The 18214-nt window shown below is 46.3% G+C and overlaps 1 protein-coding gene across 1 annotated transcript; it reads right to left on the bottom strand.

The window, feature by feature from the left end:
* Positions 1–4318: 4318 nt before the first annotated feature.
* Positions 4319–17632, bottom strand: LOC144267477 (solute carrier family 22 member 6-A-like). Its single transcript, XM_077821483.1, has 10 exons — positions 17231–17632; positions 15911–16014; positions 15257–15411; positions 14473–14641; positions 13917–14040; positions 10580–10695; positions 8189–8403; positions 6023–6131; positions 5027–5230; positions 4319–4376 (listed from the first exon to the last, which is right to left on the bottom strand). The coding sequence occupies exons 1-10, from the start codon at positions 17630–17632 to the stop codon at positions 4319–4321; spliced, it is 1656 nt and encodes a 551-aa protein (XP_077677609.1).
* Between the last annotated feature and the right edge of the window lie 582 nt (positions 17633–18214).

Raw genomic sequence — 18214 nt, 5'->3', positions numbered from 1 at the left:
GCAAGCTTAGTACATTCACCCTTTCCCAGTGCAAACTGAAAAGAATTAATGTAAATGTTGCTGGCCAGAAAACAGAAGAGGTTTTCACACCGGAGCAGGCAATTCTGGCCTGCTGACATGAAAATAATGAGGGGACAGGCCATGCCAGCAGTCTTTGTAGCACTGCCAGCATGTGGGGGTCCTGCAGTGATCCGCTCAGCTCATGCTAGTCATTGAGGCATCAGCTGGCTGTAGAAGCTGGTTGCTTGCATAAACTGAACATCCCAGTGAAGAGCCAGATCCTCAGCTGCTGTAATTTGGAATCACTCCCTTGAAGATGAGGAAACTATGCCAGTTTATACCAGCTGGGGATCTGGCCCCATTGACTCCACTGGAGGTTCAGCCAATTTACACCAGCTGGGGATCTGGGTCCATTGACTCCAGTGGAATTACACTGATTTGCACCAGCTGGGAATCTGGCCAACTGTAGCTTGTATGTCCCTAGCTACTTTGTCCCATTTCATCCTCCTTTTCTCTTCTCTTTTTCCCATTGGGCTATATTCAGAGGTGCTGTAAGTTACAAAACAGTCTCTTTCCTAATAGTGCAGAAGTTGCATCCAATGTATGTGGCAGGGGATAATGCATTGTCTGTTCTACTGGTTAGAGCAGGGGGCTGGGAGGAAGGACTCCTGAATTCTGTTCCAGGCCTTCGTTGGAGTGGTGGAGTCTAGCGATTGGAGCAGAGTGGTCATGTGGGCTGGGATTTAGGACTCCTGAGTTCTATTCTCAGCTCTAGATGGGAAAGTGGAGTCTAGTGGTTAGTGCAAGAGACAAGCAACTAGAACCCTTAGGTTATTTTCCCATCTCTGTCAAGGATTCACCCTGAGATCTTTCAGTAAATAACTTTTTGCCTCATCCATGAAAATACGGGGATGATAATTCAGATCAGTTTGTGAAGTGCTTTGTGATCCTTTGGCAAGGTGAGCTGTATCTTTGCAAGTTGTTATTTTAATAGGAGTTTTTCCTTTACTCTTGTCTCTTGCAGTCCAAGTTGCAAGGACCAAAACCAAGATCTCTTTTCAAAATACAAGACTGGGCTTCTGAAATTGTACAGCATTTTTCACTGCAAGAAAATATATTAAACTGCAACATAAACTCCTTTATTTAGCTCAGGATTTTGCAATAATATTCCTTTGTTACAATAGATAGGTCCTTTCCCATATTTTTAACCTTTTGTTAAAAATTTTCACTTTTCACATACAATCCTTTTCCCTCCATTTTTTGTTAAGCATATAAATTTATTTATGGGTAGGGTTAAACCTAGCTGAAGCTGGTGAGTGTAATAACTGTCTTTCACTCAGGATAAGTGTAAAAAGCAATGGAGCTCCTTTATGGAACCAGGCAGCTGAAACAATAGAAGCCACCACCCAAAACACAGATATATGGTAAGGCTCAAATAGAAACTGAATCATGTGGCCCTAGAAGTTTCCCTAGGGATTGATACAGCAAACACAGGGACTTGGGCATTATTTGGGGAACTGTGTCTGCATGGGAGAGAGAAGCAGCAGAAAACCAAAGACACACCCACAGAAAAACTAGTAGCATCTCTTTGAGAAAAAGCTAAGAGAGTGAGAGCTTTTGGGCTAAGTGCTGGTTGGAAAGAGGCTTGGAACTTGTGACATTTCCCTCTGGTGTTATCCGGACCAGTGATCTGCTAGGTCACTCCAATCCTTGACTCTGGGAGCTAGCCTTACCCTGCTCTGCTGTGAGAACCCCTATTCCCACGATGTTCATGCACAGCCTCTGGCGTGTAAGCTGCTCTTAGCTACTTGCAACTGAATGACACTAGCTAATATCTCCAGTCCCAGACACAACCCTAGGAGCCTCTGACACTTCAAACAAAACACACTGATTCAGGTAGAATAAACAAACAAATTTATTAACTATAAAGATAGATTTTAAGTGATTATAAGTCAAAGCATAACAAGTCAGATTTGGTCAAATGAAATAAAAGCAAAACGCATTCTAAGTTGATCTTAACACTTTCAGTGTCCCAACAAACTTAGATGCTTCTCACCACAGGCTGGCTGGTTGCTCTTCAGCCAGGGTCTCCCTTTTGATCAGCGCTTCGGTCGCTTGGTGGTGGTGGTGTCTGTAGATGTAGATGGAAGAGGGTAGGGAGAGAGAGAGAGAGCGTGGCAAATGTCTCTCCCTTTTATCATGTCCTTTCTTCCTTCTTGGCTTTGCCCCCCCCTTCAGAATCAGATGAGCATTACCTCATCACAGTTCCAAACTGACCAAAGGAAGGACAGGGTGACTCCCTCAAGAGTCTAACAGATTCTTTTGTTGCTGCCTAGGCCAGTGTCCTTTGTTCCTGTGAGGCTGGGCTGGGTTTGTCCCATATCTGCCCTGATGAGGTGTGAACTGCCTCTCTGTTCTTGGAGAGTTTTTGCCTGGGCTTGCTTTAAGCCATGAGGATACATTTTCAGCCTCATAACTATATACATGAAATTGTAACCTATAGCATTACTGTAATGTTATTGTAATCATTACTATAACGACCATGCTCAGTGCATCATGAGCCTTCCAAAGATACCCAACATGACAAACGTTGCATTGGATACCACACAATCATTTTATAAAGATGAACATGGGGGTCTTGGGCGTTCCCCCGAGGTACAGAGAGTCACAGAACTGTGAGCAAGAAACTGCCTCCTGTTGTTTGATTCCTACTGTGTTCTGGGAAACAGGACTTACTGCATACTTCTTACATAAGCAGGATTGCATAAAAGAAATACCTGACTCCATCAGTTGCTCTCCTAATGGAAACAACTTGCAGGACCCCAAAAATTGCTTAACTGCTCAGGTCACAAAAGGATAACAGTTTCATTATTAACAAGCAGCACAAAGTCCTGTAGAAAAGCAAAGTTATGTTCACGGAATCCTACATGGGCCAGATCCTCAGCTGGAGTAAATCAGTGCATCTCCATTGGCTTCAACAGAGCTATGTTGATTGGCACCAGCTAAAGATCTGGACCACAGATGTTAGAGCTGGAACACACCTCACCCAGCTCTCTGCTGGTGCAAGGTGTGGTGTATTTGCCAATTATTATTTGTATTATGGCAGCACCTGTTGAACAACTGAGACTGGAACTTCTTTGTGCTACGCAAACACATAGAAAGAGGCAGTAACTTGATTTCTCTGTGCCTAAGTTTCCCTATCTGTAAAATGGAGATAATAATAATTCCTTTTTCTATTTAGATTGCAAGGTCTTTGGGGCACAGACTGTCTCTCGCTAGCTGTTTGTGCAGCACCTGTCACAATGGGGCCCCGATCGCAGTGGGGGGCTCCTTGACACAACTGAAATACAAATAGTGATAGCAAAGCAAGGGTGCCTTATGAAATAGAAGAAGGTAGTTACAATTGTGCAAAGTTGGAGAAATGAACGCTGAACAGGATATAGTGAGATACAACCATTTAATGAGAATCTCACCAGTAAATCACTATGCGGGAATATCTGTCCTGGGAAGTTTGAGATGTGCCCGTTTTTTCCTCATGTGCTTCTATTCTGTTTTCTCCTCCTATCATGAGGCAAAAAGTTTGCTGTTCCTAGGTGCAGAGTATTGTCTAGTGAGTTAGAGCTGATGGCCAGGACTCCTGAGTTGTCCTCTGGAAGGAGAATGGGGTCCAATGGCAAAAGGAGGGAGGACTCGGATTTTGCTGGCTCTGGGAGGGGAATAGGGTCTAGTGGTTGGAGCTGGGGTACGGTGTAGCAGTAGGACTCCTGGGTTCTCTTCCTAACTATGCCACAAGCTTTGCTGTGTGAGGTTCAGCAGGTTCCTTTACCTGTTTGTGCTTCAGGTTATAAGTCTTCATCCCTACCCTATTTTATGAAATAATGGGCTTGATCCTCAACTGGTGTAAATCAGCAGAGCTCCACTGACTCCAGCTGGGGCCTGGCCTTTAATGGAGCCTTTTCAAAGCAGTGCTGTGTAACAAAACCTCTTAATGTACGTACTGCACTCAGACTACTCTATACTATGAACATTAGACCACATCACTAGCCCCTTCCCATATACACTCAATTCAATGGACAGTGTGGTTACACAGGCAATGATAGACCATGACCCATATTGGCAGCGTGTGTTGGATTCTTGCAGTGAGCTATGTGGGGTGTTGAACTAGAGGGAGATGCTGTGCAGAGCAGTTGGGACATTGTTCCCCTTTTGCTTTCTAGCCAGTCACACTGTATAAATACTTCCAGCAGGAATAGAATAATAAAGCTAAAAAACATTCTTCATTTTTCTCTCCTTAGCTCACTTGTTTGGCTGGATCTGGCTATGTGGAATGTAGGAGGACATTCATTTGTAGTTCATCCTTGATTGTATGTTTTGATCTTAATAAAAAAAAAGAAGAAAATAAATATCAGTGTTTGCAGAATCACCAAGAGAAGTGATTAATTTAAAACAGATGCTCAAAGCTAATGCAAATTTTTGTTGTTTTTTTTTTTTAAAAAGTTCCAGGGTGTTTGATTTTTTTATTTATTTTTACAAAACCCAAAACGAAAAAGTTTATTTCCCCCCCAAAAAAATTTTAAGGGTTTTATTTTTGACAAATCCTGAATATGAAAAATGTTCATTTTTCTTGAAATTTTCCACTTTTCTTTTAGGAACCAAAATCAAAATATTTTAATTTCTTTCTGAAAATTTCTCTTTATTTTTGATAAACCCCAAAGCTGAAAGAAATTCATTTTAATTATTTTTTTAACAAAACCAAATAACGATTTTTAAAAAATTTCCTGGGATTTTTGATGAAGCTGAAACCAATTTCCCCCCCTTTCCTCCCACTTTCAGTGGCAAGAGAGAAACGGGGAGACAAAATGACTAAATTGGAGGTGGAAAAATGAAATATTTCTATACAAATAGTGAAAAAATGTTGAGAACAGTGAAATATCTGTTCCTGTTTGGAACACACAGATCGAAAACAACTTCCAGGTTTCCGAGCAATGTCTTTTTTATTCTGGTTAATTACACAAATGCCACTTACTGTCTTTCCACTTCGTCTATGGTCTCGGGCAATGGCACGTTGTGTGTCTCTGGCAGTAGGCTGGTTGCGATGCCGGAGAGGATAGGGGCAGATCCATAGATAATCAGGGGCAGGGATGGGAAGAATTCACCAGTCAGCAGAACAAGTGGAGCCATGATGCTGCCAACACGAGCCATGGTGCTGCCTAGTCCCAGCCCAGTCTGCCTGCAACAGCCATAAAGAGTACCCGTCTGAGCTTGGGATATTGGGCCAGAGCCCCAGCTGGTGTAAATGGGCCATAGTTCTGAAGTCAATGGAGTGACACACGAGCTTTGGATTTGAACCATTGACTCCAAAGAAACTATGGCCAATTTACACCAGCTGGGCAACTGATCCCATTGATTCCAATGGAACAACGCTGAGTTACACCAGCTCTGGATTTGAATCATTGACTCCAGTGGAGCTAGGGTCAATTTACACCAGCTGGGCATCTGGCCTCGTCGATTCCACTGGAGCAATGCTCATCTACACCTGCTGGGGATTTGGCTTCATTGACGCCAATGGAGCGATACCAATTTACACCAGCTGGGGATCTGGCCCTTTAAATGTGTATTTCAGAGGGGATTCCCCCATAAAAAGAAGATGTGGTCTGAGCATAGGACGCAGGGATGACTGAAATGGAGGCTACAATGAAAATTGTGATTCACTTCTCTCACTTAAACTGGTGTAACTCTACTGATAGAGCTAGATAAGAGTACAGACAACGAGAGAGAGAAAAGAGTATTTATGGGACCGATAGCTAGAACTCTATCTCTGAGGCCTCAAGTGGCATGGAGGGCTTGTACGGGCCCTGTGCAGGGGTACATTTCACTCTGAGAGCACAAGTCAGCTCTGTGATGTCTGAATTCCCAACACTTTGCAAGTCATCAAACAAGTTCCATAGAGCGCAGCCAAGGTCACAGTTTGCTGATAGGGCTTCCTAGGCAGCAGTGGGGTCTGGTGCTGGCTTCTAGATACCTGATCACCGTTGGGAACAGCTCTCCAGAAAATATGTAGGCACAGTTAAATGATGCAGCCAGGGATCCTTTTCCGATCACAGCGAAGACCATGCGCAGGGTCTGCAGTTCTGGGGAGAGGGAAAAATAGGGCATTTCAGCCTAAGTCAGGAGTGACTTAGGAATTATTACATGCAGTGTTGGTGTAGCCGTGTCAGTCCCAGGATATTAGAGAGACAAGGTAGGTGAGGTAATAGCTTTTATTGGACCAGTTTCTGCTTGTCTCTCTTGCCAACAGAAGTTGGTCCAGTGAAAGATATTACCTCACCCACCTTGTCTCTCAGTTATTACAGGAATTCTGACTATAGACCAGTGATTCTCGTGATCAGCAGTAAAGAAGTGAGATGACCTCTGTGTATGGGGTTGGTGGGGCCACCCTAAACAAGGTTGGGTGATCCAATGGGCGTGGAGGCAGGATACCTGGGTTCTGTTCTCAGCTCTGCTGTGTGATCTTAGGCAAGTCACTTCACCTCTCTGTTTCTGTTTGCCCTTCCAAACTTTGTCTCACCTGGCTATTTACATTGTAAGCTCTTTGCAAGTGATGGTCCATGCCCTAGTGTGTCTGTACAGCCCCTAGCAAAATAGGGCCCTGATCTCATTTGAGGTCTTTAGGTATTAATGCAATAAAAATAATTATAATAACACCACCAGCCCGGATCCTCAGCTGCTGAAGACCACGGAGCTAGGCTGCTTGATGCCAGCTGAAAATCTGCTTCACTGTGTCCAGTTCTAGTCCACACTTTAAAAAGGAAGTTGAAAAATTGGAGAGGGTGCAGAGAAGAGATTTGAGGTCTGGAAAACCTGTCTTACAGTGAGAGATTTCAGGAGCTCCATCTATTTAGCTTATCCATTGGATGGTTCTGGGATGGCTTGATCATAGTCTATAAATATCTACACAGCAAGGTGATTTCTAATGCAGAGGGCTCTTCAATCTACCAGACAAAGGCAGAATGAAATCGAGTGGCTGAAAATTGATGCTAGACAGATTTCAACTAGAAATAAGGCTCACATTTAAATCTTTAAATTCAATGAACATATTTCTAAAAAATACTAGCTCAACCATCAGATATGGGCTTGATGCAAGAATTACTAGTGAGATTCTCTGGCCCGTGTTATACAGGAGGTCAGATTAGATGATGATGCTTAACTCTTATTTAATGCTTTGCATTGGTAAATCTCAAAGCTCTTTATAAAGCAGGTCAGTGTCATTACCCCCATTTTAATTATGGGGAAACTGAGGCACATAGAGGCGAAGTGACTTGCTCAAGGTCACCCTGCAGGCCAGTGGTAGAGCAATGAATAGAACCTAAGTCTTCAGAGTCGCAGTCTAGTGGTTTGTTCACCAGACCACACTGCCTTCCCCTTCTGGCCTTCAGTCTATGGGTCAGATCCTCAGCTGCTATAAGCTGGGAAGATGACTAGATACATAAACTCCTATGTATGGTCCAGACAACTAGAATGGGATAGAGAACCACATTGTGTTAGTGTGGGATATACTGCAGTTGAACTATGCCGATTTATATCAGCTAAGGATCCAGCCCACTGTTCCATGGTTAAGCAAATGCTCTCCTGCTCGGACATTTTCATAGTTTCATAAAGTTTAAAGCCAGAAGGGACCATTTGATCATTTGGTCTGACCTCCTGCATGTCACAGGCCATTAAATTTCATCCCATTACCATCCTATGTTAAACCAAAGCATTTTAGTTTTGAGAGAATGGAACTGTTGTGTGCCCCAGGCCAAGGACATGAGAGACTGAGGGGCTACCGATGTCTTTGCAGGCTATTGGTTAGGCTGAAAAAGGCCCAGATGATCCCAGTAGGTAGGTGACCGCCCCCCCCCCCCACCCGCTGCAAAGAAAGAGGAAAAACCCCTAAGCTCCCTGCTATTGTGATCTGGGGGGAAATTCTTTCCTGACCCAAAATCTGGATTTTAATTGGACCCCCAAGCATGTGATCAAGACACACCAACTGGGCACCTAAGACAGAATTTTCATACTACCGCACAGCACTGGTCCACCTTGTCTATCCCCCATCTCTAGCTGTGGGAGATTTATACAAGGGTCCCTTGAGCTACTGAACCCTTGAAAATCCTTTATGCCATCCCATAATGAGCAAATCCTCTCTCACCTTGTGACACAAAAATATTAGCTAGGATGCACAGTCCGGCAAGGACCAAGGAAAAGGCCTGGGAGAAACGGCGTCCAATGAAAATGATGGTGAGGACTGAGATGAACTTGGCTGGAAAATCAACTGCTCCAAAGATCAGCTGGGTCAAGTAGATATTGACATTGAAGTTCTGCAGGTCCATGGCCAAGCCGTAATAGGAAAAGCTGGTGGAGAACCTGAGATGGATGGATGATACGACCATGGATTAGAGCTGGTCAGAAAATTGGGAGGGGTAGCCACAATTTTTTTTGATGAAGATTAAAAGAACAATGTTATCTATATTTTCCACTGAAAATTTGTGGTGAAGATTTGAATACCAAAATATTTTGGCCAAAACATAAATATTTCTGTTCAGAAATGCTGCTATGATGCCTCATGGGGACTGTAGTTTGGGTGCCTGATGCTCCCATTCTCTTCTATGGGCTAGACTCTCAGGTTGGACTACATCTCCTATGATGCACCATCATCCTCCCTCTTGAAAAGGGGAGGCAGTGCATCATGGAAGTCCCTGGCTGAGATGTATCTTGGGAGATGTAGTCCAGCCAGGGAGCCGGTCCCATAGAGCAGAGGTCTCCAAACTTTTTGAATCATGCACCCCCAGGGCCAGCTGTGGGGAAGCAAAAAAAAAAAAAAAGAAAAAGAAGAGCTGCCACCGGCGTGCTGCCGAAGATGGAGCGGGGAGAGCCGAGCTGCCGCCGGCGTGCCGCCGAAGAATCAAAGGTCCAGGAGCGCTGTTGCCGCCGTGCTGGCAGTGCTTCTTCGGCGGCTCTCCTCCTGCCACGCACCCCCAGGGATGGTCTTGTGGACCCCCTGGGGTGCATGCACCCCCACTTTGGAGACAACTGCCATAGAGTACAACAGAGGCGTGAAGCACCCAAACTACAACCCCCATGAGGCACTGCAGTAACATGTCAGAATTTAAATATTGAAATATTTTGCAGTTTGAGTGTTTAGTTTTTTCCTATGAAAAATGGAATTTTTTTGCAGGGAGCCGACACTTTTTGCAAAAAACATTTGTTTAAGCAAAACTCCAATTTTCTGCTGAAAAACAGTTTTGACAGAAAAATGCTGACCAGGCCTAATGTTAATACATATCTAGGTCCCCACCAAATTCAAGGTCCATTTTGGTCAATTTCACGATCATAGGATTTTAAAAATCATAAATTTCATGATTTCAGCTATTTAAATCTGAAATTTCATGGTGTTGTAAGTGTAGGGCTCCTGACCCAGAAAGGAGTTGTGGGGGGGTCGCAAGGTTATTGTAGGGGGCGTTGTGGTACTGCTACTTTTACTTCTGTGCTGCTGCTGACGGCAGCGCTGCCTTCAGAGCTGGGCAGCTGGAGAGTGGTGGCTGCTGGCCGGGAGCCCAGCTCTGAAGGCAGAGCTGTCGCCAGCAGCAGCACAGAAGTAAGGATGGCCTGGCATGGTATTGCCACCCGTACTTCTGTATTGCTGCCTGCAGAGCTGGGCCCTCAGTCAGCAGCTGCCACTCTCCAGCCACCCAGCTCTGAAGGCAGCAGCGCAGAAGTAAGGGTGGCATGGCATGGTATCGCCACCCTTACTTCTGGACTGCTGCTGGTGGGGCTCTGTCTTCAGAGCTGGGCGCCCAGCCAAAAGCCGCCCCTCTCCAGCCACCCGCTCTGAAGGCAGTGTAGAAGTAAGGGTGGCAATACCATAATACCCCCTAAAATAACCTTGCAACCCCCCTGAAACTCCCTTTTGGGTCAGGACCCCCAATTTGAAAAACAAATCTATATAGTATAGGGTAAAAGCACACAAAAGACCAGATTTCATGGGGCGGGGGGGACACACACCAGATTTCACGGTCCATGATGCGTTTTTCATGGCCACGAATTTGGTAGGTCCCTATACATATAGGTAAACCTTGACTCCTTGTATTTGCGCTGTAGTACATAGCACTTAGACAACTGCATTTCATCTATAGACCTTGTTATCTTCATTGTCCAGGTGGGGTTCAGAAGTGGTTTGTCTAAAGATGCAGAAGGAGTGTGGTTTAGAGCAGCAGACTGGAGGTCAGGACATCTTGGTACCATTCCCAGATCTGCCACTGACCAGCTGTGTTAACTGCGATAAGTCTCTTCCTCACTTTCATTCTCCTCTCACCCCTTTGTCTATTTAAACTGTCAGCTCTTCAGGGCAGGAAGTGTCTCTCACTAAGTCTGTGCAGCGCCTGGCACACTGTGGACCCTGAAGTTAGTCGGGGTCTGTGTAGCGCCCAACGTTGGGGGGCCCCCAATGTTGGCTGGGTGCTGTGCTCATTTACACCAGTAGAAGAGCAGGCTCCTCATGCTTCAGTATCTTTGCCTCAGCAAAATGAAAGAGCCCACTTGCCATATGCAGGAGACTCCGCAGGAGATTTTGCGCATGGTGGTTGTGCGTACCAGGTCCATAATGGTATGGCTAGATTTGGCTATGGACAGTTCCTTCTGCATGTTGGATTTCAAGACCTAGATGGAGAAGAGAGTTTACTGCAAATGGTACCCGTGAGAACGAAGCAATGAATAGCAGGGACAAGTGCTAGTTAATACAGTTGTGTATGAAGTTCACAGCACTGCTCAAATAAGGCTGACCCAGCCTGAAGGTTTGGATTCCTCTACCTACAGGGCCAGATCCTCAGCTGGTGTAATTGGCATAGAATCATTGCCTTGATGGAGCTATGCCCATTTACACCAGCTGGCTATCTGGCCCCATTGACTCTAATGGAGCAACAGTCAGTTTACACCATCTGGAGATCTGACCCCAGTGACTCCCTAGGAGCAATGGTCAATTTACATCAGCTGGGGATCTGGCCCCTTTGAGTCCAGTGGAGTGATGGCAGATTTACAACAGTTGGGAATCTGGCCTAATAATTTCAGGCACACTTCCCAGCTGACAATTCAGCTGTCCACTGATAGCTTAGGGCAGGGGTCAGCAACTATTGGCCCGCAGCCCATCAGGGTAATATGCTGGCGGGCCACGAGACATTTTGTTTACATTGACTGTCCGCAGGCACAGCCCCCCACAGCTCCCAGTGGCCGCAGGGACGTGCTGGCTGCCACTTCCTGCATCTCCCATTGGCCAGGAACGGTGAACCGCAGCCACTGGTAGCTGCGGAGGGCCATGCCTGTGGACGGTCAACATAAACAAATGTCTCGCGGCCCACCAGCAGATTACCCTGATGGGCCGCGGGCCAACAGTTGCCGACCCCTGGCTTAGAGACACAGGTATCCCCTGACTGGGTCAGACCAGTGGGTTCTTCCAGCATCTGACAAGAAACCTTTTAGTTATGTTGTAACCTGTCCCCATGGACAAGGGCCTCCTAACCCTCACTAATTAGAGATCAGCACAAGCCCTACAGCATTCAGATTGATAGGAAGGATGGTCTAGTGGTTTGGGCACTCGCCTAGAATTTAGATGATGGGTTTAATTTCCTGCTGTACCACAGATTTCCTGTATGACCCTGGGCTAGTCACTTAGCCTCTCCGTGACTCAGTTCCCCACGTCTACAATGGGGAAAATAGTGCTCCCTTGCTTCATGGGCGAGCTGTGAGGGTAAATACATTCAAGAGTGTGAGGTGCTCATGAGGTGATAGGGCCATATAGGGAGTTTAAATGAATAGTTTACATCCCTTCCAAAACACTTGCTTATTTTTTATTAAATCCTTCCTTTGGATTTTCTCCTTATCCATATAAATGTCTGATCCTTTCCTGAATCCTGCTATGTTTATATCTTGTAGCAGTGAATTCCAAAGGAAGTTATTTGTGGGAAAGTATTTACTCTTATCAGTTTTAAATGTGCAGTCTTTACATTTCAGCAATTAGTCTCATCAACCCCAAATCTTCAAAAATCATGGTTTACCCTCTCCTCAAAAATCCTGAGATTGTCTTAAAAACCACAAGATTTTAAATATATAATAAATGTTGGGTTATTTTTATTTGCTTTCTGTTTTTGGAACTTTAAAAGACACTTCGGTCACGTTTTCAAGCTTTTCTCAACAACTATGAGTACTAGAAAGTTACTTTTTTTTAAAATGAAAACAGAGATTGTCACAGAATGACCTCTCTCCAGGAGTCCAGGGCATCAGATATCACAAGACTCACAATAAAATTACAAGCGTTGATGGCATTGCATCGCCTTAGTGTTCCATTCTGGGAACAAATGTTCCCAGTCTCCATCCCAGTCATTGTTCTGCATCTAGCTGTCTGACTGTCTATCATGTTCCTTCTTATTTTCCTCCTCTCCACACTAAATAATCCCACTTAGAGCTGGTTGAAACTCTGAACGTCCATTCTGTGTGAAGTTCCAACATTTTGAAATTTCCTTTCATCTCAAATTAGAACAAAAAGTCAAAATTGCCACTGGCACAGAATTAAAAAAAAAATTAATTTGATAAATATAAAAACAAGCTCATCAGAACAAAACATTTGGGTAAGGTATTTTGTCTTCACCATTTTGACTTTTATATGTATAATATAATAATATATAATATTTTCCAAAAATATTCAGTCTGAGGCAGACACCCAGCATGGAAAATTTTAGCTTGAACAGTTATTGTTTGGGAAAGTTATAGGCAACTGAAAACACGGTTTTATAATGGGAAGTGTCAGGCAACCTTAATAATAAATGGTGTTAGCAGGCCTGCCTATATTATATTTTATTTATATTTATTTATATTATAGACCAGTGGTTCCCAAACTCGTTCTGCCGTTTGTGCAGGGAAAGCCCCTGGTGGGCCGGGCCAGTTTGTTTACCTGCCATGTCTGCAGGTTTGGCTGATTGCGGCTCCTAGTGGCCGCGGTTCGCTGCTCCAGGCCAATGGGAGCTGCTGGAAGTGGCGTGGGCCGAGGGACGTGCTGGCCGCCGCTTCCAGCGGCTCCCATTGGCCTGGAGCAGTGAACCGCAGCCACTGGGAGCCGCAATCGGCCGAACCTGCGGACGCGGCAGGTAAACAAACCGGCCCAGCCCGCCAGGGGCTTTCCCTGTACAAGCAGCGGAACAAGTTTGGGAACCACTGATCTAGACAAAATGTAGTACTTTTGACCTTAAAAAAAATTTTGATAATTTTTTATGAAAATTTTGACTCCATCAATAAGTTCCCATGAAATGTTTCCATTTAATCAAATCAGCATTGTCTGATGGATTACTGTTCTGTTGGAACATTGTCCACCAGCCATGGTCCCAATTTATTGCTATGAGTCTGGCCAGGCTCTGATTCCATCTCAAATTACTGCCACATCACAGATTACTGCCACATCACTTTATGAGAGGGTGACCAGAACAGAATACATTAGCCCCAAACTTCATGCCATAACTTTGTAGAAGCCTGTCACCATGCGCTGGACCCAGGGTCTGGATCAGTCCAGTCTGTGGTGGTACATCGTAGGAACACCCCTCCCATGCTGCTTTCCTGTTCTCCACAAACTTTGCATTAGTTCTTTTCTTTTCAAGTAAGTTTCAGCTGTTGTGTTTGCAAAGAAGATCTTGAAAGCATGACCTGGGTGCAAATGCCTGCCTGAGTTTGTAGAGAGCCTGAAACAATAGCTTGGAGAGATGTGAACAATCATTTTAAGGACTTATAGGCAGAGCTTATTTTGTGGAAAGGGCATGGACTTCCCACCTGTATTTTAACCCCAGTTTGGACCACTTGATTTGTCTATGGGACCATAAAGGCCTCTATGGATTCTTTACCTCAGTGCTGAGTTTTTCTCCTTCTTCCATTTTCCCATTGATCCTGGCAACCTTTCTCAGCCCTTTCACTGCCCGTTCTGGTTTTCCTGATATCACCAGCCAGCGGGCAGATTCTACAAACAACCTGCCAACAAGACGAAGCCAAGTCAATAGCTTTGATTCTCAGTTCTCTCTTAGAGCTGGGAATAGAATCCAGGAGTCCTGACTCCCAGCCCCTACCCCTGCTCTAGCCACTAGACTGAACACCTTTGGCTCTTGAAGGGAAGTTGTGTCTAGCAGTTAGAAGAGAGAAGAGAAAGTGGGTGTCAGGACTCCTGGTTTCTATTCCCGGGTCTGGGAGGAGAGTGGGGGACTGTCTGGTTAGAATGATGGGATTCAGGACTCCTGGGTTCTTTGGGAGGGAAGTGGTGTCTAGGGTTAGAGCAGGGAAGTGTCTGGGAGTTAGCAAGGCTAAAGAAGGACTTAAATGGTCTTCTACCCAAGAGGTGCATTACACATCTAGAAATGGGGGAAAGAGCTGGCGGAAATAATTCAAGCTATTGATCAACATACGTACCAGGAGTAAAGAAAGAAGACAAAGAAAGGCAAGGAGACGGTGAGCTGTAGCCAGCGCCAATCTGGGATAGCATAGGCCACCCCAGCCAGAATGAATTGCCCAGTAGTGTAGGAGTATCCATTGATGGTACCCACAATGGCCCGAAAATTGGTAGGGATCCACTCTATGCCTGAGTAGAAAAAACATGTGACCCACTGGGTCAGTATGCAGTGCAGGTCCCCTCCCCACTCTGTGCCCGCGTTGCAGAGGATATGAGTCTAGGACGAGCTAAGGACGGAGCGTTAGCTCAAGCTGTAGCAGTTTGTAAGTTTTAGCTCTGGAGGTCACTGGTTCTGACTCCAGAGTCCTCTCTCTCTCTCTCTCTCTCTCACACACACACACACACGTACGTACGTACGTTATCTGGGATTAAGCGTCAGGACTCCTGGGTTCCATTCCCAGCTCTGGGTGGAGGAATAGGGTCTAGTGGGTTAGAACAGGAGCAGGGCCGGGAGTCAGGACTCCAGGGTTCCATCACTGGCTCTGTTAGCGGCGTGTGTTGTGTGGGTTAGAGCAGGTGAAGAGGGCTGAGTGTCAGGACTCCCAGCTCTGGGCAGGCTGACATGGTGCCTACGCTTGTGCTGGGCCCACTACCCTGGGTGAATTTTGTTCTGTCCTGGTTCTCCCAGGAGCAGACACCAGGTGTCCGGTGCTATCAGGGGCACCGTTATAGGATTGCCGGGAGAGTAACTTGCCTCTGCTCCTCAGTCTGCTGGGATCATTCAGACCTGAAGCGCCTACTTACACAGCGAGACAGAGTTGACTGAGATCCCAGAAATGGCCATGCCGGTGAGGAAGCGGAAGATGCAGTAGATGGTGAAGTTGGGGGAGAAAGCAGCACAGATGCCTGTGACCCCCATTTGCAGGTAGCACCAGATCAGGAGGGCTCTCCGGCCAAACCTGCAGCATGGAGAACGGAGTTAATGCGGGGGAGGGGAGATCAGGAAGCTGGTCCGGGGCAGGGAATTTGGAGGCGGGCATGATTGCACCATATGCCATAGTCCTGCTCTGGTGATCTCAGCTGCCTCTAAGCACTGTTTGCAATGGAGAGTGCTTGAACCAAAATTCAGGGTTAGGAATTAATTTGAATGTGTGACATTAGCCCAGTGCACTTCTGCCGATGCCCCTCAAGCCCTCCTGCTGTTCCAGCCCTGGCCTCCCCTCCCCCAGCTCTGTGATGCCCCCCAATCTTAACCCTATTCTCTCTGCCAATTCGTATCAGTTGTGACCTGCAGCAGTCCCAGCAATCCCTCCCCAGGCCCACTACACAGTCCTGACCTGCAGGCAGTAGGTACATAATCATTGTGACACGTTTTTGGAGCTAGGGTTGATGTGGCTCCAGCTCATATTAGCAACATGAAAGCGTGTGGAGTTAGGAGTCACAGCCTCACCATCTCACCTGTCCGCAAGGCCTCCAAACACAGCTGACCCCACCAGCACACCAGCCATGTAGAGCGACTGAGCCATTTGCTGGAGTGTCCTGGACTCACACACCAAATCCCACTGCAGGGGGTGGGGGGGAGAAAACAGAGACCAGTGAGACCAGGAAGTTTTCAGGGCACACATTGCCTGAGCTGGAATTTTTTGGACGTGCCTATGGGTGGCAGGGAGGGAAGGTTGGACATGCTGTAGTCTGGTCTGTAGAGAGGAAACTTTGATCCCCGAGTCTCGATATTTCACTCCAGGCAGACACAGAGATGGGAAGAGGTGGCTTTAACCCACACTTGTGCTCCCCATTTCTGGACCCTACTTAACCCCTGGGGTATGTGTAGAGTGGCCTCGGAGCTGCTCCGACTTCCACTCTTCCTCCTGATGCCCTTAGGAAGCAGAGCTCAATGCAGTCAGGCAACACCCCCAATGCTGGGGAGCTGGGAGTGGAGCATTTTTATTGGCCTTCTCACAGGGATGGGTTATCAAGGGGCTATTCACACCCCGACCCTGAAAATCTGAGCCCTAGAAATCAGGCTCTGAAGTGGACACCCACCAGTAAAATTGGTGTACAGAGAACCCATAGAGTCAAGTGTGTGTATGGGGGGATGGGGAAATCCATACTGGTCAGTCAGCAAACCTGTTACAGTACGAACAGTGGGTGTGGTTCCCCTTGCCCTGTACCTTGTAGCGTTGCCACCCATCAGGGTATTCCCGGGTCATCCCTTTTTTGAGATAGCTGCCCTGGGAAATCTGTCAGGGTATTCAGTGCACCCTGCCGGTTTTATGGGCTCAGGATCATCTTGGACCTCCCATTTTATTGTACCTCAGAGGTGGCAATGCTACTACCTTGTGCGGTCAGTTATACCTGTGTCAAGGGGGAAAAACAGTCTGCCAGATCACAACAGTAAGAGATTTGGTGGAGGGACTGTCTCTCACTGTGTGTGTATTTAGAGAGCGTAGTGCAACGTAACAGTCTACAAGCTACTGTGTTGTATTAGCATAGCACTTATAGATCCCAAAGGAGATTGTGCCAAGTGCTGCCCAGACCCTGACCAAGATCATGGCCCCAGTGTGCTATACCCACATATTTAGAGAGGCTTACATTCTAAATAGACAAAGGATGGGAGAGGAAACAGAGAGGATGCGATTTGCTCACAGTAGATCAGTAGCAGAGCTGGGAATAAAATCTGGGTCTCCTCCTCTCTCAGCCCAGTGCCCTAGGCACTGATCCACACTGCCTCCCTATGACAGCACTGCCTAGGCTATAGCAGAGTCAGGTCTCTCTCACCTCAGTTATAATGGTGTAGGTGAACAGGCTTTTGTCATAGGTCCACCCATCTACACACGGCTCAGTATCCAGCTCTATGGTGTTGGTGCTTGTGGCATTTGGGTTTAGGAGCTGCCACTGGGGGGTTACAAACCGCCTGCACTTCTCCAGCTTCTGGCTCTTGTCCATGGGAATGGAGACCCGGAGCAGATCTTCAGCATGTAGGCTGGTTGTGAGATTGACACGATGGGTGTAGTTGGTCATGACATGCACTTGACAGTGGTGCTCTGGGATCCCAGCAGTGAAGTTCTGCAGGAGGTTATGGCTGGCCAGCATTAAGAGCGGGATGGCCAGGAATGCCACATGCATGACTTGGAAGCGTCCCATGCCGCCAATGCGGTCCAGAAGTTCTGGAAAACTCATGGTTCTCAGGTGGCGCTGGGTCGATCAAAAAAAAAAAATTACCAGTGATGGGTGAGAAGAATACACGCTTCCCCTGTGTTAGCAAAATATCTCCGTGGTTTGGCCAAAAAATAACTGCTGAGTGGTGCTGATTCACACCATAAAATGGAAGTATGGCCACTTGGGATGCTTATGCTGAACTTCTTGTAAGGCATGTGCTTCCCAGCAAATAGTCCCTTAATACCACAGGTTAAAATTGCAGAAGGTGACGAGTTGGCTTAATAACTTTGCAGGTTGCCACCTGCATTAAGTGTCTGTTGTTTTTCCTGTTGCTGCAGAAATCCCAGGTTAATTGGTCCCAGTTTGCAGTGGCAAACCGTTCAGTCCCAAATCAGTGAAAAGACACCAGTTCCAGGAATGCTAGATGGATTTTCTGCCTGGATTGAGTCCCTGAAGATCCCCAGGTTTTACCCTCTTGCAAACGGACTCATTGTTATATAAAGGCTTGATATGCTCAGCCAGTTAAAGTTTTACTTTGCTTATTTGGTGGATTAAGTCCGATAGGAAAATGCTTTACATGATATGGCGCAAAGGGCAGTGCTG

The sequence above is a fragment of the Eretmochelys imbricata genome, chromosome 7 (genome assembly GCF_965152235.1).
Source record: "Eretmochelys imbricata isolate rEreImb1 chromosome 7, rEreImb1.hap1, whole genome shotgun sequence".
Lineage (NCBI taxonomy): Eukaryota > Metazoa > Chordata > Testudines > Cheloniidae > Eretmochelys > Eretmochelys imbricata.
The sequence above is the reverse complement of the archived record's forward strand: the minus strand, read 5'-3'. Positions and strand labels throughout refer to the sequence as shown.

What these genes read in the sequence shown, in the direction of transcription:
- LOC144267477 (XM_077821483.1), bottom strand. Translation starts at nt 17,632, where the DNA reads ATGAGTTTTCCAGAACTTCTGGACCGCATTGGCGGCATGGGACGCTTC. An exon ending in TTTGGAGGCCTTGCGGACAG is followed by an intron (nt 15,412 to 15,910) that starts GTGAGATGGTGA and finishes TCCATGCTGCAG; the next exon opens with GTTTGGCCGGAGAGCCCTCC. An exon ending in AGTCAACTCTGTCTCGCTGT is followed by an intron (nt 14,642 to 15,256) that starts GTAAGTAGGCGC and finishes TTTTCTACTCAG; the next exon opens with GCATAGAGTGGATCCCTACC.